Source organism: Malaya genurostris, chromosome 2 (genome assembly GCF_030247185.1).
Source record: "Malaya genurostris strain Urasoe2022 chromosome 2, Malgen_1.1, whole genome shotgun sequence".
NCBI lineage: Eukaryota > Metazoa > Arthropoda > Insecta > Diptera > Culicidae > Malaya > Malaya genurostris.
In genome coordinates, this window is record NC_080571.1 from 70886424 (window position 1) to 70907312 (window position 20889).

The window sequence follows — 20889 nt, forward strand, 5'->3', positions numbered from 1 at the left end:
AAACAACTGTACTCAGTAGTTCATGAAGAGGAAAAAAAAGTTTATCGCCCATCAGACTCGTTTCGAGTGACATTTGCCGGGTCTGCGTTGCCGTCCCATGTCTATGTCGATAAAATTCGCCTCCCTGTTCGGCTTTTTGTTCCAAATGTAATGAATTGTACGAACTGCAAAAAATTCGGCCACACAGCTACTTACTGTAGTAATAAACCAAAATGTATTAAGTGTGAAGGGCCTCATAAAGATAATGATTGCAACAAGGAAATTGAAAAATGTATTTATTGTGGGAATAGTCCTCATGATGATATTTCAGTATGCACTGCATTTAAAGTGCACAAAGACAAAATTAAGCTTTCTTTAAAAGCACGGTCTAAGCGCACATATGCAGAAATGCTTAAAACGGTCATTGATGTCCCCCCTTTGGAAACCGAAAACGGGTTTTCAAATCTAGAGGAACCAGAGGACTCTGACTCTGACGAAAATAGTGAAGGTAATTCGTTTATCACTACCCAAGGGTCAGTTAAGAGAAAGAAGTCTTCCTCCAAATTACCAAAAAAGACACCTAAAATTTCATCTTCAAAAAAAGATCCCCGTGTTAAACAAAAAAAGTCAAAACCAAAGACTGTGCCTCCTGGTTTGTCAAATTCACAAACCAATCCAGGATCTAGTACAGAAAAAGATAATAATCCAGTGGGCTCCATTTCACAGCCACCAACAGGATTACTGAAGTTTTCGGAAATTGTTGAATGGATTTTCTCAGCATTCAATATATCTGAACCCTTAAAGACTCTCATAATGGCATTCCTTCCAATAGCTAGAACCTTTTTGAAGCAGTTATCAGCTCAATGGCCAATTGTCTCAGGTTTTGTATCTTTTGATGGATAATTTATCACCCGTCGCAAATGATACAATCACTGTCCTGCAGTGGAATTGTCGAAGCATCATGCCAAAACTTGATTCATTTAAAATATTATTGCATAGTCAAAAATGTGATGTATTTGCTTTATGCGAAACATGGCTTACTTCAAACATAGCTTTAAATTTTAATGATTTTAACATTATACGTCTCGATAGAGACTCTCCGTATGGTGGAGTGCTTTTGGGAATTAAGAAATGCTATTCCTTTTATAGATTAAACATCCCTTCAACTTCTAGTATAGAAGTTGTTGCTTGCCAAATAAACATTAAAGGCAAAGATATTTGCATAGCTTCGGTTTATATTCCTCCAAAAGCACAAGTTGGACAGCAACAGCTTAATGAAATGGTTGAAGCCCTTCCTGCACCACGATTGATTTTGGGGGATTTAAATTCGCACGGTATTATGTGGGGTTCCGTTTACAATGATAGCAGATCATCTTTAATACAAAACATTTGTGACAATTTTAGCATGACGGTATTAAATATGGGTAGCATGACACGGATCCCAAGACCTCCGGCACGTCCAAGTGCATTAGATCTATCTCTTTGCTCAACATCAATTCGACTAGATTGCACCTGGAAAATACTGCCTGATTTACACGGTAGCGATCATTTACCAATCATCATCTCAATTAGCAGTAGCAATTGCATTGCTACTTCCGCTAGTATTCCATATGATTTGACAAAAAATATCGACTGGATTAAATACCAAAGTAGTATCTCTAGTATTTTGAATTCAATGGAAGAGCTCCCTCCACTTGAAGAATATGACTTCCTCATTTGTTCGATTCTGGAGGCAGCAGAACAATCCCAAACTAAACGCTTTCCTGGGCCAACGACTAACAGAAGGCCTCCCAACCCCTGGTGGGACAAAGAGTGCTCAGAGGCTAAACTCGCAAAACAAAATGCTTGCAAGACGTTTCTAAAACGGGGAGGAGGAACTCCTCAGAATTTTGAAAAACTTATGGTTTTAGAAACCAAGTACAAGAGCATACTTCGAGCCAAAAAATGTAGCTATTGGAGACATTTTGTCGAAGGTTTGTCAAGAGATACCTCAATGAGCACTCTTTGGAACACGGCCAGACGAATGAGGAATCGTACCGTGGGCAATGAGAGTGATGAATACTCGAACCGATGGATATTTGACTTTGCTAGGAAAGTTTGCCCAGATTCTGTTCCTACGCAGAGCATTATACGGGAATCTCCTCCAAATAATGGTTTTATTAATAACCCATTTTCAATGATGGAATTTTCTATAGCACTCTTGTCTTGTAACAATAACGCTCCAGGGTTGGACAGAATTAAATTCAACTTGGTGAAGAATCTGCCCAACCTCGCAAAAAGACGTTTGTTGGAATTGTTCAACAAGTTTCTTGAGCAAAATATTGTTCCACCTGACTGGAGACAAGTGAAAGTTATCGCCATTCAAAAACCGGGGAAACCAGCTTCCAATCACAACTCATATAGACCCATTGCGATGTTGTCCTGCATCAGAAAATTGTTCGAAAAAATTATTCTACGACGTCTCGACACTTGGGTCGAGACGAACGGTTTGTTGTCAGATACTCAGTTTGGCTTCCGTAGAAATAAAGGGACGAATGATTGCCTTGCATTACTTTCGTCTGACATCCAAATTGCCTTCGCTCAAAAGCAACAAATGGCATCTGTATTTTTAGACATTAAAGGAGCATTTGATTCAGTTTCCATTGATGTTCTTTCAGACAAGCTTCACCAAAATGGACTCCCAGCGGTTATAAATAATTATTTGCACAACCTTTTGTCAGAGAAACACATGCATTTTTCACATGGCGATTTGGCAACACTCAGAAATAGTTACATGGGTCTCCCGCAAGGCTCATGCCTCAGTCCGCTCCTCTATAATTTTTACGTAAATGACATTGACAGCTGTCTAGTAACCCCATGTACACTAAGACAATTGGCAGATGATGGCGTGGTTTCAGTTACTGGACCCAAAGCTATTGATCTGCATAAACCATTGCAAGATACCTTAGATAACTTGTCCGATTGGGCTGTTCATCTTGGTATCGAATTCTCTGCGGAGAAAACAGAGTTAGTCGTCTTTTCAAGAAAGCATGATCCCGCGCAGCTTCAGCTCCATATGATGGGAAGAATGATCCAACAGGTTTTAACTTTTAAATACCTCGGGGTGTGGTTCGATTCCAAATGCACGTGGGGAGGACACATTAGGTATCTGATAACGAAATGCCAACAAAGAGTAAATTTTCTTCGAACAATAACAGGATCTTGGTGGGGTGTTCATCCGGAAGATCTAATAAAATTGTATCAGACAACGATACTTTCAGTGATGGAATATGGATGCGTTTGCTTTCGTTCCGCTGCAAACTCTCATATTATCAAACTGGAGCGAATTCAGTATCGTTGTTTGCGAATTGCTTTAGGGTGCATGCATTCGACACATACAATGAGTCTTGAAGTTCTGGCGGGAGTTCTTCCATTAAAAAATCGATTTTGGGAGCTTTCATCACGCCTGCTAATAAGATGTGAGGTGCTGAATCCCATGGTAATTAATAATTTCGAACAACTAGTCGAGCTTCGATCTCAAACAAAATTCATGACAGTATATTTTAACCATATGTCACAGGAAATCAACCCTTCAAGATATATTCCTATCCGTGTCAGCCTCCTAAATGTCCCTGACTCAACTTTATTTTTCGATACATCCATGCAGCGCGAAGTGCGTGGAATCCCGGATCATCTACGTTCGACGGAAATCCCAAAAATATTTTCAAGTAAGTTCAGGCATATTGACTCTGAGAAAATGTTTTACACGGACGGATCGCGAATTGAAGAAGCGACAGGGTTTGGTATGTTCAACAATAATGTTTCGGCCTCATTTAGGCTTCAAGAACCTGCATCTGTTTATATAGCAGAGCTAGCAGCAGTTCAATATAGTTTGAGTGTAATCGTCACATTAATTCCAAACCATTATTTCCTCTTCACAGATAGTCTGAGTGCAATTGAAGCCATTCGCTCAAACATGACTGGCAAGACTGAACCGTTTTTCCTGGGCAAAATAAAACAGTGCCTGAACGACATATTGAACAATAATTATCTAATCACTATAGTCTGGGTCCCGGCTCATTGCTCCATTCCTGGCAATGAAAGAGCCGATATTTTAGCCAAACGTGGTGCTATTGAGGGTGAAATTTATGAGAGACCAATTGCTTTCAACGAATTCTATAGCTCGTCTCGCCAAAGAACACTTGCCAGCTGGCAAGCTTCTTGGGATAAAGATGATCTGGGTCGGTGGATGCACTCAATTATTCCGAAAATATCGACAAAGGCATGGTTCAGGGGACTGGATGTGAGTAGAGATTTCATTCGTGTGATGTCTAGACTCATGTCCAATCACTACACGTTAGATGCACATCTCCTTCGAATTGGGCTCTCCGAGACTAATCATTGTGCTTGTGGCGAAGGTTATCGAGATATTGATCATGTCGTTTGGACATGCGTGGAGTATCGTGATGTCAGATCTCAACTAATAAATTCTTTGCGTACCCAAGGTAGTCTATCCAATATCCCAGTTCGAGACATTCTTGCTTGTCGTGACCTTTCATACATGAAACTTATTTATCATTTCATAAAGAAAACTGGAGTTTCAATTTAATAAAGGCCCCTTTCAAGACTTAGTTCTGATCCCAGCTGCGTCCATGAGTTCAACCAATAGCTAAATTAGAATAAAAATAATGTAATGACTCGAAACTCGAAACAGTTTATGAAATTATTAACAAAATGTCTGAAAATAACAGCTTATTTTATAATTTATAGAAGTTAATCGTTTGGTTCAAATAATATTTCCGAGTAGATTTCATAATTAATGACGAGTTACCTAAGATGATATTTAAGTAATAAGAGAATATGTTTTAATAAATGCAAAACGTTGTGACTATGTTAGAATTAAATTAGGATAAAAATATTATGTAAAAGTGATGCTACGGCGAAGAAAAACTTATGTAAACTGCCTTAAGAAATAAACGTATTTATGAAAAAAAAAATGTCTCAAATAATGTACATTTGAATAGCAAAACAGTGAAAAGCACAACGAATTCTTTTTTAATCTGAAGCATCAACAATTTAAATATGTTTTTGAACAACCACGATACATGATATAACGTGTTTACTTGCGTTCATTGCTCCAGATTTGATTTTTTGTTTCAGAATTTGGGAAACATAAACGAACTGCATGAAAATTCACGTGTGAATCTAACTTCTTAAAAAGATACTCTATGTTGAATGCTTGCAAATACCGCGGATCGATTTTTCCTTTTTTGTTTTTAAAACATCGTTTGCAAAATCGTCTTATTTGAAATATTTAGGTGAATCAATACAACTTGTGTTCTTATATCTATGAAACAAATTAATCAAACTGGTTCAACAACAAAAATCTAATTTTCGTTAGATGGTGCTCCTAATTTACAGTCGAAATTATTTTTCGGTTTACGTTATCTCTCGGAATATAATTTTAACAACAACAGTCACATCGAATATGTAAGAATACATTCAGATATATTCATATCAAATGTAAAACTTATTATGTAAATTTTCGGTTCATTATCTTTATGTTGTCAATTGTCTGTCTGCCGGTGGGTAAACTAACACAATTATAAAATGAATATGCCTCAGGATCAAGTAAAAGTTCTCAGTAGTTCATGCTTTTCAATGTCTGCTTTTTGTCTTACCATAATTCTATTAAACAATCCATCATATCACTTGAGGCAGAGGGTTGAAAGTGATATCCGGATAGAAAATTGGAGTTACGAGCTTTAAAAGAAATACATTCCTCAAGTAACACACTTTCGGACCATGATTAATTTTCATGGGAGAAGACCTTTTGCTTATGGTTTCATGAGAAGTTAAAATGATTGGTTTCATGATTTTCTATTCATGATAGCAGTAACGAACTTCTTTCCGTGTAGTACATTACGCAATAGTAATATGCAATGCAAATACAGCGAAAAAATGAATAATAATGATTATAAAGACAAAAGCCGTTGTTTTAATTCCAGAATAAATTTACTTTTATGGTCAAATTAGATTAAACGCAATTAAAAGCTGTTTAGAGTTGATTTGATTCATAGAAGTAACTGGAGTGAAGGGTTTAGCGCAGCGCTTGAACCAGCCCTCTGATGAGAAGCTATGTTGGCTACGATAGCACTTGGTTGAACACGTGTTTGTGTTCGCTCCTGCGCTCCTGTTACTCATCTGGATGATATGCTATTAAATAGTGTTAAAATTTTTGAAACTGCTGCATGAAACTTGCTTTGAGATGTCACTATAATTGTTTTTAATCACTGCATGACATATAAAAAATTAGTTTGAAATTGATTTCCAATACATCACCCTCCAAATTAAATATCACCATTTTCAGTGCAAATCGCTGCAGGACTGATAATCGTGAGAATGATTTTGAATGATTATCGTTTCATTATCACGTGTGAGTTTATCGGATGTCGCTGTAGTGATATTGACATTTTGTCCATACTCTCTTCGAGTGATTATAATCAACGTTGATTTTGAGGATAATGATAATTAATCGATAAAATCGGGCATGATTTTTTTCAGCGGTGATATTTGATATTTTCGCAACACTGATGATAATACACCATGATTTAAAATTTCTGGATCACGAACCATTCGGATCAATTTTGCTGAAATTTAGACGTAACGTACCTTACACTGATGGGTATAACCTAAGGCGTTATGTTTTGAAATATGAAGATTTCAAATATGAATTAAATGATATACTGTGTGATGATCATATTTTTTAGGAAATTCCTTTTGAATTTTTTGACATTGACTAATGTCTCAAATGCTAACATAATGAGAAGCACCTCGCGAATTTCTTTTGAAGATTTTTTTCAATTTATTTAATTCGAATCATTTTAATTTTGAATTGAAATATTGTGGTTTTGAAGAACGACAATGCTTAAAATAACGTATTCTTCAAGCAGTTTTGCTTTAATTGGTCCAAGTTTGATTTGAGAATTCACTTAAACGAAAAGCGCGAAAAAACGCGCGAATAAATGTCAAACTTCATATCGAAATCTTGCACATTCTTTTGTTACAAACTGCGGAATGATTTTTCTTTTTTTCAAATCGCTCTTATTTAAAATATTTAGGTGGATCAATAGAGCCAAAATGTTGAAACAGGATCATTTTCCTAGCTTTCGTTGCATGGCGTTCCAAAATTCTAGTCGCATTTATTTTTCGATTTACAGAAAATTCAAATATCAGTGTTGGTGATTGCCGAAAATTTGACAGAAGCTGCTCAATATTTATCTAAATTGTATACATCGAAATCCGGTAGAAGATGCTACAAGAACTCGAGTCTCTCAATGCATGAACCACGAGAGAATTTTTCTGCATTTCTTCGCTCCACTTCATACTCTGAGTATTTCACGGCTCTTAAAAAAATTACAGTCTGATAATGAACGGTGCTGTGTGGAATTTACCAAGAGAGAATCGCAAGTTGACAATTATCGCAGAAAATCGAATCGATGATTCGACTTGATGATTCTCATACTAGGTTGCAATATTTCAAAACCCTTGTGTGGAGCATTCACAGACATTTTCATAGACACAACTTATACAAAGGTTATATGCACATAGTTAGAATAAGCAGCAATAGTAAAATGATTCTATCGCAATTATCCACTGTCCATACAGAATCGGATCGCGAAACGAGAAAAAGCGACCGTTTGTTGCTTCAGAGAGAATCTCCACAGCTGCGTGCTAACCTTTGATTCTAAGACAGGTCATCGCGAGAAATTCGCTCTCGCACTGGTGTCTATTTTTTGTTAAATGAATTATGCCGGTTTTTTGTTGCTGCGATGATATCCGTCTCTCTTTGATGGCACTGATTGAATCGTGTGAAGAGTTGCTAGTGAGCGTTCTTTGATACGATAAAAGCCATCCTTGGTAAATATATATTTTACATTCAGATATATTCATACAAAACGTAACGTTGATGTTGGTCAAATAAAAGGTGTTGCTGTATTTAGTCCGTTCATTGTCTTTTATGGCACAATTTGCAAATATTAGCTAAACATTTTAAGTAGTTTTTGTTTTTTCCTGTCTGCTCCTCATTAACCTATTAAGCATTCCATAACATCACTTGTGACAGAAGGTTCAAAGTGATATCCAGGAATAAAATTGGAATTACGAGTTTTTAATGAAATACATTTCTCAAGTAACGAATTTCCAGACCATGATTTGATAAAAAATCATGAATCATGAGAATTTAAATCATGAGAATTTAAAATGATTGGTTTCACCATAGAAAACAGACTCACATATGAACTGTGTGTAAAATTTGCCTAATCTGCATGGCGAACACTTGCAGATGTCACCACGACCGACACGAGGTGCCACCACGATATGGGTGCTGCTTTCACATGAGACAAAATTTTGAGTGCAACATTCACTTCACGCTAGATTTGTGTTTTGCTGTTGGTTAAAATGAAAGTTAAGGGCTGAGGCCAGTGTGTTTTAGGGTGATTCAGTCGGCTATTTTCACGCTTCAAATCTGATTTTCTCAGAAACGGCGAAGGATATAAAAAAACCCAACTGACAATCTCTTAGAAAATTAGTTTAGATTATTCTATGAAAATTTCAGAATGATTCATTGACTTTCTGAAGGAAGAATATCATAGCTGAAAACGCCATCTTTCAACGTGTTCATTGAATATCTCGCCCTCAAAAGCATGAATCAAAAATCTATCCCGATAATGTCTAGATAATTTAATTTAGATGCGATTTGTGCATAAAAACATAGGTGTTTTCGCGATAAAAATGAAGTGAATGTTATTTTTGTGAAGGTAAACCGATTTCTACGCAAGCGCCATTCCAGTTTCCTGGTAACGTAACGAAACATGAGAGGGAAATAAAATCGGCTCATCAAGGCTGCCAAACAAGCGGTAGCTTTATTGGATGCAGACACGTTTTATGCAAACTTGTAACCGAAAATATCAAAACTTTCTTGGCCACCCGGCCACATCGAGAGTCATTTTGCACATTTTCGAGAGAGCATGGAAAGAAATGTAATACGCACAGTGAGCCACGTGGTTTAACGCGACCTACTATTTTCGGTTAAAAGTTTGATTACATCACATAAAATCCAATACAGCTACCGCGTGTTTGGCAGCCTTTATAAGCCGATTTTATTTCTCTCTCATGTTTTGTTACGTTACCAGGAAACAAGAGTAGAAAAAATGGCGCGTCTATAGAAATCGACTTACCTTCACAAAAATAATAATCACTTCATTTTTATCGCGACAACATATATGTTTTTATGCACATCTAAATTAAATTATATAGACATTGTCAGGATAGATTTTTGATCCATGCTTTTGAAGGCGAGATATTCAATGAACAAGCTGAAAGACGGCGTTTTCAGCTATGCAATTCTTCCTTCAGAATAAAGACTTTTTCGACCGCTAATGTCAATGAATCATTCTGAAATTCTCACAGAATAATATAACTAATTTTCTAAGAGATTGTCAGTTGGGTTTTTGATATTCGTCACCATTTCTGAGAAAATCAGAAGTGAAGCGTGAAAATTGCCCTCTAAAAGGCCCTAAAACACACTGGCCTCAGCCCTTAAAGTTTGTTTTTGTTTTATTCCGATCGAATTCTCGTGTGATTTATGCAACACGGAAAAAAAGTTGTCTTTACCACTTATGGAAATCGTTTGATAAGTGTTAAAATTGTTGTGTTGTTGTAGTTGTATTTCAATAACAGGCAGGAGGATTTTGTTATCGTTCCGGAACGTAGTGGAATGTTTTGAAAGAAAATTTAACACGATCCTGTATATTTGTTATCTTTGGTTCATGATTTTTAAATCATGACAGCAGTAACGGATTTCTTTCCGTGCTTCATGCTTTGCCGTAGTAAACACATGCTGACTAGACTCTTCAATTGATTATTTTAAATTTATAAACAGTCTTTTTAATCTTGTGTAAATAATAAAATAATATTAAAGGTACTATAGTTTTTTTAATGTTGACGCCCTTCCCCTCGGTCTAACTTAGCTACATTTAAAGTAACAACAATAAACATAAAAAAAACGAATGAACACCAAAAAGTTCCGTAAAAAGAATTTCCGCCCGTTCAGTGGAAACCTCAGTAGTAAAGAACTGAATATTACGACTTTCATCGAAACTTGATCCTACGTTCCGTCATATCTTGTAAAGCTTATGTTACCTTAGCATTATAGAAAAGCTCATTCTCACTAGCTTTGGAAATTTGTTATCAACTTGCTAATACCGATGATCGGTTCATTTTCATTCATACTCTGTCCTAACGATGTATGTGTTTTGTTATTACTATACGGTTTGTGTTTTCTCTGCTCGATAGGTTATTTAGGTATATGTGCCGTGTCCTGTACGGATCTGCTGATGTTTGTTTGTTATCTTCAGAAATAGTTTCACACTCAAAACACAAATCAATTCGATATTGACTGACATATACTTATTCCTACACCGACCGGAGAGTAAACTCTTCCGTCTGTGCGATCGAATCGTGCTGCATGGGCGCTCACAAAAACGCTCCAAATTGCATTCGACGGTTGTTTCTTCTGCTCTTGCACCTGCTAGTGGGTAAAGTGGCATTTCTGCTTCGCTTGCTGAGATGTCTTGTATCCGTTTCTTGGGTGATGGTGAAAGTTTTTGTGTGTAGAAAGGGGATCAGTTGTTGGGAACTGAGATCCAATCGGCATGAGAATGATAGGGTTGGGTTGTCAAATGAACAAGTGCGCGCCGGTGCGGTGAGCGGTGGGAGTTTTTTTTATCAACTGTAGGATGGGATGATATATTTTTAGCAGGACAATATCCGCTTGAAAGCAACATTGCTCGCTTTCCGTATGATGAGGTTGGATGAGAATGCCTGAACCTGTCGGTAGCTACGAAGCGCAACGAAGCGTGGTTTTTTTTTGCGGGTTTCCACAGGAACATTGAGATGTATCCTTCGTCGTGTTTGGTTTTTGTTTTCACACACAACTAAAATGAGCGTTGTTTTTTAGGGTTCTTCTTCTACGGTAGCTAGGCAGCCGGATCCGGTGTCCTCTCAAAACGACCCAGGATGAAGGTCGGCCAAGCTTAGTAAAACCTATCCTTCGAAAAATCCAATATTTTTCCTTATCGGAGAAGCCGAACTGCACTGTGAGTCGGTTTTTTTCAGGATCGACGATATGTACGGGCCCTCGCCGTTGCCGTTGCTTCGGTGCATCGTTGTGACGGAGTCCTGCTTTGTCAGACTGCCACCACGCTTCTGGTCGGCGAACGAGATTACGGAATGCTGTTTGACCAGCTGGTGCCGTTTGTTTGGGGGTGCGGCCGCCGAACTCTCGTACACTACAATAAGCAAGAACAATAGAGGTTGCCGTTGGTTAATGGTCGGTACCAGCAGCGACGTGCGACGCTGTCTGTTGCACTGTGGGTGGTTTTGGTGGTGGTGGTGGTAGTTGTGGTAGTGGTTGAGGTGGTTGAGGTACAAATGATGATGGTGAACAGTTAGACAACAACTATGAGCTCCGAAAAGCGGCCACCTAGTGGTAGGATTTTCTAGTGCTATTATTGGTGGTGGTTGTGCGATAGGAAATGTCGTGCTTTTTCGTGCGGGAGACGTGCTTGGACACCAACTATAGGAAAGCTTCTTCTTACCTGACTTGTTGGGCTCATTGAATGAGAAAATAGAGTCTTGTTTTACGAGTTTGTGTCTTTTGTGTTCAATGATCGAAAGGACACTGTCCTGGCTAGACAGCGAGGATGAGTACTTTTTGTTGGCACTCGTATTTTCTATGTACGATATTTGCGTGTCCTGTTTGCACAGGATGCCTTTGCGCGGTTCAATGTACGAAATCTGACTGTCCTGGCGGGAGATCGAGTCCGAGGCCGAGTTCTGCTTGGAAAGTAAGTCCCGCGAACCGTTACTGTCCTGCTTCAAGAGCATCTGTCGGGAATTGTCGCTATCTTGTCGATACAGTATTGCTAGATGATGAGAGTGGTTTAGTTTTGATTCATGAATTAGGTGGTGGTGGTGGTGGAGGTTGTGGTGGTGTTGGCAGGATGATGGCGAACCAGACAGCGACAGACAGAGAAAGAGAAAAAAATAAAAAAAAAAAAACAAATAAGATAGACAGTTCATTACAACTCACTTTTGCGAGCGGTAGTAGGTTATACTCTAAAACACGTCACTAGCAAGTATATTTATACTGTGAAATAAAACCAATCTATGTAGAAAGCTCTCGAACGAACGAATGTGTGTACACGTGAGCCCTACTCTGGAAGTTAGTTAAATGCATAGTTTTAGAATCTCCTTGGGAGTTTCATAGTACCGGATCGGGAGGCGATGCTATCCTGTTTCAGCAGTGTTTGGCGCGAGATGCTACTGTCCTGCTTGAGCAGCATGTGCCGCGAAAGGTTGCTGTCCTGTTTCGAGATCGCGTTGTGCTTCCGTCCGCCCTTTTCTTCGTAGATGTACGAAACGGCATCCGTAGACTTGATCGACGGACTGTACGGTGGACGTTTGGTGCTGTTGTGGTAGTGCGACGATTTCCTGGTGCTGGTCGAGGACGAGGCGATGGCCACTGTTTCGTAGTATCTATGTTGGTCGAGAAAAAAATATTATTTATTTATAGGTTTCAGTGAGTACAATTCAAATAAAATGTAAGTTCAATGCCATGTATCAACAGGAAAACTTTGATAACAAACTTAAAGAAAATTTGTAATTTTTTTACGAATTTTTTAAAAAAAATGTTCATTAAATTTGAAGTGTGAAGGAGACCGGGGTAATTCGATTTCTTTCCAAGGTAGGCTAAAGATAGTAATGCAAATCCGACATATTTGAAAAAATCAGCTGTTTTTCAAAGTAGGACGAATCTTACAAAAGTAAACAAATCGAGTTTTTCTCACCTACCAATAAATGCTTCAAAATGCAACAATTTTGCCTAAAAATTCGGATTCTATAAAAATCTCAATCTTAGTAATACAAAGAACTATAAAGGGCGAAACTGTCATTCCATTTGTTTACGTAAGTTTCGCCCTTCGTGTTCCATGTCAATAAATAGGGCGATACTTCAATTGTTAGTAAGGAAGGGCGAAACTATTTATTTTCTTTATTTTAGATAGTTCACGAACCTTTTAATACTGGGAATAGTAAATGAGACGACAAAATTACCCGCAGTTTTATCTTAGTTGCGAAAACCAACCAATTTCACGAAAAATGCGCAAGGGCGTAACTTCATAATTCACACAGGAAGCATAAAAGTAAACAAATCTAAAAAAGGCGAAACTCTTTTTATGTTCATTTATTCAGTAGATATAGAAGGAAAGTGGTAAAATTTGCATGCCTTTTAAAAATAAACCTACAGTTCATCAACTAATCAAAAAGTGATCTGAGAATATACGTTAATTTCCAAATAGGATTTGAAACCATAGTCGAAACATTTATCGTTGTTTTTCTCCATTTGCTGTCAATGTTAGATTCGCCCTTCTTTGAAAAACAGCTGAAATAAGGAGTGTATCGAAAATAAGCTATCCACATACATTTCTGTTGTACGCATGTATTTGTGATGGTTTTTTATGCCCAGATCACAGCATGCTGTGCGTTTGGCTGTCAGCTTACGTTTGTTTACTTGTTTGAGCGGTTGAAATTCTGTGTTTTCAAAGTGTCGCGTATTGAAATGGAAGTGAAAATCAAGGTTCTGGGTGCATGGCTAAGTGGGAAGGGTAGTACTATGCGAAAATTGGCGAAGCGGTTTGGAATTCATCATGCCAGTGTTAAAACCATCCTTAAGGGCTGAGGCCAATGTGTATTAGGGCGTTTTAAAGGGCTATTTTCACGCTTCAAATCTGATTTTCACAGAAACGGTGACGAATATCAAAAAACCCAACTGACAATATCTTAGAAAATTAGTTTAGATTATTCTGTGAAAATTTCAGAATGTCTACCGCTAGTTTGGCAGCCTTTTTGAGCCGATTTTATTTCTCTCTAATGTTTAGTTACGTTACCAGGGAACTAAAATAGCGCCGCCATAGAAATCGACTTACCTTCACAAAAATAACTTTCACTTCATTTTTATTGCGACATATTTTTTTTGCACTAATCGCATCTAAGTTAAATTATCTAGACATTGTCAGGATAGATTTTTGATCCATGCTTTTGAAGGCGAGATAATCAATGAGCAAGTGGAAAGACTGCGTTTTCAGCTATGTAATTCTTCCTTCAGAAAAAAGACTTTCCCGACCGCTAAAGTCAATAGAATCATTATGAAATTTTCACAAAATAATCTTAACTAATTTTCTAAGAGGTTTTCAGTTGGGTTTTTGGATATTCGTCACCGTTTCTGAGAAAATCAGATTTGAAGCGTGAACTAGTCCTGTAAAACGCCCTAAAACACACTGGCCTCAGCCCTTAGTAAGTTTGGTGAACACTATTCTTTGAATGAGCTACCAGGAAGAGGCAGAAAACCCGGTTCTTCCAACCTGAAACTGGACCAGCAAGTGGTATCTCTAATCATGAAGAACAAATCAATGTCAATACGTGATTTGGCCAAAAAAGCAGGAACGATTGTCGGAATGATCCAGCGTAACAAGAGGCGAAATAACCTGAAAACCTACAAGAAGCAGAAAATCTCGAAACAAAGTGTAGAACAGAAGAGGCGAGCAGCAACAAGGGTCCGGAAATTGTATTTATTGCCTTTATATAAGAAGTATAGTGCACCTCGACTGTTTTGGCCGGATTTAGCGTCGACTCAATATGCCAAAACCACTCTCAATTGGCTTGCGGAAAAGGCTATAAATTTCGTTGAGAAAAATATCTATCCACCAAATTGCCCTCATCTTCGGCCCATCGAACGTTACTGGGCAATCGTGAAGAGAGTCTTCAAGAAGACTGGTAAGGCAGCTGGGAACTTTCAGGAGCTCAAAACAATTTGGGCTGAAGCGTCCAAAAAATGCGATGCGACACTTGTCCGGAACTTGATGAAGAGCGTTCGATCAAAAGTCCGAAAATTCGTGAAGGAATAACTTAAATTTCATTCGGTTTTCATAATGCTCAAGTTTAACCTCGTACAAGATCAACTTTTGGTTTGAATAAAATATCGTTTTTTATCATAATTAGAAAGGAAAATTTGTGTATAGATTATTTTCGATACACTCCTTATAACACATGCCTTAAATAAATTGAATGTCTCCAAAGGACCTGATTAGATTGCACCTATATTTATGAAGAATTTAGCATTGGACCTCACAACCCCTCTGATCTGTATTTTTAATAATTCGCTTTAATCTGGAATTTTCCCAAATATATGGTAAAACTCTTTCCTTAGGCTAGTGGCGTATCCTAGCGCGGGGGGTGGTAAATTCCCTTGGTACGCCACTGAAGGGCTGGGAAAATCACCGAAAATCCAAAATCATTTGTGATTGACGGACCTGCATCCTGCCCAGGATTTCGTTTCTGGAGGGGCCAACAAATAGGAAATAACGCATGTAACTGATGATTCTTTATGTGTCTAGTTCTGGGTGTGCCTTTTAGTATCTTTTGATTTTTTTTAAAGTGAGGGCAAGTAATTAGCAATTTAAGTATATGCTCATATATTTTGGAGTGGACAGTGAGAAATTGAAGCAAGATGTTCTTCGTGTCAAATGATCGATTTCTTACATTCCCTTTATCATATAGTCCCATTGTTCGGATTCGACTTCTGGTTTTGGAAATACTGAGTGAAAATATTAAAACCTTCAATTGCAAGGGTGTGCTCGTATAAGTGACGATGTAAAAAAAGCAAATACTTTCAAACTATTCAGTAAGCTCTTCTAATTTGCAAAATTTGTTGATTATTTGTCGAGCTCGTGTTGATGGTAGAGTCGATTTTAGCAATTTCATATCCAATTTAATTTTAACGAGTCAACTTCCGGGTCTGGATCAGCGATGCCAGACTAGCAGATTTCTAAAAAAAAACCTGAAGACATATTTAATTTTAGTTGCAGACCGTTTTGGAGACTTTTGAAAATCACGTTTATCGTAGATGTTCGTGAAAATGTACAAACTTTTGAAATTGCCGCAGTCGTTTTGTTTTGTTCGCTAAACCAATTCCGTGCCTCATTCTTTATAGAAAACTGTTCATGAATGTATTTTAAATTTTTATCTTGCATCTCTGGTTTGGATATACATATATTTTCACTATGAAACATTAGTTTCCTGTTTGTTGGTGTCTTCATAAAAGTTGTTTGAATCAAATGGCGTTTGAATCAAATTTTGTTCTAAGTTTTTTTTGTGAAACGTTCTATGGAAAAGTTGTTTCCAACAGAGTTGGTGAACTAATTATTGCGCACAATTTTGCTGAACCAAGCATTTTCATATGAGCTACCAGTAAAAAGTTATGATTGTTTTTTCATCAAAAACTACAAGGATCAGCCCCATGGGGTTGTTCGAGCCATTGATGTGAACAAGGCTACCAAAATTTCTAATGATCTACAATCAAAAAGTTCGATCAATCTCTTCGCCAAGCTTGTGTTCAAGTTTTTTATGCAAGCAGTTTTTTCAGTGTTAAGTTTCTCTACCATTCTGCGATTTCGGTTGAAGCGATAAACTATTTCTCATTATCAATCGAGTTCATCTAATATAAATTAGAAATTAATCTTAAGCATTCAAAATTTATCCAGGGGTAGTTGTCAATTTCTCATGGGGAAACGACATAACATGGAATTCCGAGCTTGCATGACACAAGATCAGAGCATACCAATTAAGGGCTGACGCAAGTGTGTTTTAGGGCGTTTTAAAGGGTTATTTTCACGCTTCAAATCTGATTTTCTCAGAAACGGTGACGAATATCAAAAAACCCAACAGACAATCTCTTAGAAAATTAGTTTAGATTATTCTGCGAAAATTTCAGAATGACTGTTTGACTATAGCGGTCGGAAAAGTCTTTTTTTCTGAAGGAAGAATTGCATAGCTGAAAACGACAACTTTCAACTTGTTCATTGCATATCTCGCCTTCAAAAGCATGGATCAAAAATCTATCCAGACAATGTCTAGATAATTTAGTTTAGATGCGATTAGTGCATAAAAACATATATGTTGTCGCGATAAAAATTAAGTGAATGTTATTTTTGTAATGGTAAGTCCATTTCTATGGCGGCACCATTTTTTTCTGCTCTTGTATCCTGGTAACGTAACGAAACATGAGAGAGAAATAAAATCGGCTCAGCAAGGCTGCCAAACAAGCGGTAGCTTTATTGGATTTTATGTTATGTAGTCAAACTTATAACCGAAAATATCAAAACTTTCTTGGCCACCTGGCCACATCGAGAGTCTTTTTACACATTTACGAGAGAGCATGGAGAGAAATGTAATACGCACAACGAGCCACACGGTTTTACGCTGACTGGCCTCAGCCCTTAAAGCTTCAAATCGTTTTCTGGCACGTTTTTGTCTTGCTGTCTAGCAACAACCTACCTCTAGCATGCTACGAGTAGGACTGAAACTTTAGCTTTAATTTCGCTTCTATTTATAGATTCGCGTGCTTCCAACAGCTTCGCTTTTGCATCGATTGACCAATCAGAGCGATGCTTTCTCTTTGATACATCGCTTACTCCTTCAAAACCGTCGTCTATGGCAGGGAAATCCGGTATACCAAAGATTTTTAGCAGCCAAATAGGACACTGCTCGCTACTAATCAAAATTTCAATCATATATAATAGAAAATACGTGGCTTGATACATTCAAATCGAAACGTAGAAATATTTCCTATCAAATGATGAAATAATATTAATAATTGATACAAAATAGACTGAGCTGTAAGTGTTTAAAACCTGACCACATTTCTACGTGTAGTTTTCCTAGAGTTTCTGATTTACACCACTATATAGAAAATAAAGATGTGTTCCACATCAAAACTAGTCAACCGTCAAATATCAAAATTCATTAGATGCCTGATCGATGAAAATGTATCCTATGCGGTTCCCGAAAGGTCATAATATAAATAAAAATTCAAGACAAAATTGGAAGGGTGTTGTTATTTTAACTCATTTAAATTAGTCTTAAAAATACCTTCAAAAAATCAAAAACATTGCATAACTCTTAAGCGCCTTAACGTATCAACATATTTCCTTTAGCAACATAAAAGTATCAAATTAGTCCTGCAAGTATTCCATATTTTGTCCATTCGAGAAATGAGACACACCAAAACTACAGCCAAAAATAGATTTTTTGCTGAATAATATTAACAAAGTTATTACCAAAATAACTGATTCAAGTACAGCGTTCAGAACTCCAAAATGAAGCTTACACTATGCTCTTGTGTACCTGCGCATTTTCTTGAAAACCCGATTTTTCCTATTCTCATTCGCTCTAATAATGCACACTTATACTTGCTGTCAACGGTGTAGTCCACGAAAATTATACTATGACAACCCTAAAGAACCGTCTTTAGAACCATTCCGTCCAATTTCAGTCTGTTGTTGGTTAATCATTCTGTTCTCTGGCGTATAATAATGGATCTAAGCTTCGTCAACAATAACCAACCGACACCAATTTGCATCAGCATATGCGAACATGCTTCCGAAGTGTGCTCGCGTTCCTCTTTTTATTTCTGAGTGTGCAAGTGCGACAGGATATCTGTTTTATTCGCGGAATCCTGCTAAAACTATGATATGCTTGCTCAGTATTAATCCTTATGGTACTTTCTGATCATCCAGCACCATTTCCTTTAATTTTGACATTGATTTTTTTAATCGAAATGGAAGGCATGCGCTGCGGGCTTCTCTCGAAACCACTATTTCACGGTGTAGTATGCAGGAGCACTAGCCACGTAATCTTTATTCAAATTGTGACTCCCAAAAATATTTTTTTAGAGCGAAAACCTTTTTCCCGTTCTCACATAGAAAGGGTATGTAATCACTGTAAAAACTGAATTTTGAGGCGAAATCCGGAGCTCTGAATTCCACATACAATTCGAATAAATTCATTATTATTATATCGTTTATTTACCCCCGGTTTTAACCTAATTATGGTCGTTCACTGGGCTATCGAGATTTCGCAATCTTAAATTTTATAACAAATTTAAATTTATTTTAAAGGTCTTGTGGCCAGATATATACCGATCCAGCATTTTATCTGGCCCCAACTACCGTTGACGGAATCACAGGATCATTACTGTTCAAACGTGAAAATTTGTGCACTAACTTTTCTCGGAGATGGCGGAACTTTTCCGGGTCTGAATTTACAAGGTGATAAGCACAAAACAAAATCGATTGCCAATAGAAGCGGGTTATTTCAAACTAGTTGGTAGAAACTTCTGATTAACTGATCTCGTTAGTTATTGGCTAAAAAACGATAACAGAGATACCGATTCCGGAAATAATGATTAAAAGTCCCAAAATGAAAATTATTTTACTTCGATTTTTTGAAGACTGTTCGACCGGTTTTCATAAACTTAGATTCAAGTGAAACAAATTTATCATCCCATAGATTACTAAGAAAATTTATATGAATCCGACTTCCGGTTTTGGAATTATAAAATTTTTTCGATGTGTAGTACTATTAGTAGATGGCCAAACTAAGTGGTTTTTGCTATACCGGTTCTCAGATTCCGGTTCCAGAAGTACCAGAACTAGTGGTCCAATGAATATATAAATAGTATGTAACAAACCATCCGATGAAAGTGTCCGTTATCGGGAGGGGCCAGGGCCCCCTGGACCCCCCTTTTGGGTACGTGTCTGGGTATTTAACTATTGAAAGCTGATGCCTTAAAAAAGTTGAACAAAAGTTTGATAATTTCAGTCAATTTATATGAGCTTGGGTGCACCAATCGCTAGAAATTGAGTAGAATCGATTTAGAAAAAATCATAGCCACTTTACTGGGAGTATGACAGAACACATGAATGAATTTCAATACCGTTCTGGTGAAGTAATATCTTCAATGGAAACGGCAAATAATATTAACATATATGTTGTCATTAAAAATAATTGTAATGATAAGAAAAACATGTTCAATCACAAAGCATGTTTTGCTGCAGAATAATTTACCCTATTTAGCTTGAATATCATACCCAGAAGAAACACTAGCACTGGATTTTTCTACACCAATTTAAATGCGCCATTCAAATGCTGCGACTGTTGTTCTAAGAAAATTGGAGTAACTTTCGGTTTGCAGCACACGGACACTTTTTCAGTACTTTCGGAACCAGGAACAATGATCCGGTATACCAAAAAATCAACGTATTTGGTTATCAACTACATTTGTGTAGAAGATCACTCGGTTGGGAGGAAACTCAGACGAGTGAAACCGCTGATGGTATTTCTTCTAAATCATATCCCGAAATAGCCAAAACTTCTAAACTATTTTCCGTTGTGGTTGGTGAAGCTGTCGTGTGATGTGGCATATCGTTGTCGCTGGGTGCTTGTTGCTGTGCATTTTAAACAGAGTTTATATGAATATAATCGATATAAGTCGCTAGTATTCATTGTAGTATTCACAGTGATTGCACACTGCTTGGGCGCAAAGCGTTTTTGGCTATGGAGAACCCAGACTAATTTATAAAACCCGTTTTAATCCACCTAGTGGTGTAATGTTGCCTTTCTTATATTACTTTTATTTTCAAAAACATCATTAGAAGATTCTGTGAAGAATTTTTTTTTCAATCTTGAAAAAATTAAGAAACTTTCTTTGGGTGTAAACTAACATTAATTTTTCTTTATTTTACATCGTTGCACTAAATGATTAAACAAACTTTGAACTATAGTCCTGGAACCAAAAGTCGGATACGGTTGAAATTAAACAGCAACCTATGAGATTATACGAACTTTTATTTGAGCCTGTTTGTTGAAATCGATCAAATCATCTCTGAGAAAATTGAGTGAGTCTCGCTTTAAACTTTTTGACTACTGTTTCCGGTACTTCTGGAACCGGAAACTTGAACCAGTATAGCCGAA

At 37.3% G+C, this 20889-nt stretch overlaps 1 protein-coding gene across 1 annotated transcript in view; it reads right to left on the minus strand.

Annotated features, from left to right (window-relative positions):
- Positions 1-8230: 8230 nt before the first annotated feature.
- The window catches only part of LOC131432208 (neuropeptide SIFamide receptor-like), a 401852-nt gene continuing 389193 nt past the window's right edge, over positions 8231-20889 (minus strand). The window contains exons 6-8 of the mRNA XM_058598342.1: positions 12293-12558; positions 11619-11945; positions 8231-11309 (exon numbers count right to left, since the gene is read on the minus strand). Coding sequence (XP_058454325.1) covers positions 11065-11309; positions 11619-11945; positions 12293-12558 — 838 coding nt within the window. The 3' untranslated portion in view covers positions 8231-11064. The remainder of the gene's footprint in view (positions 11310-11618; positions 11946-12292; positions 12559-20889) is intronic.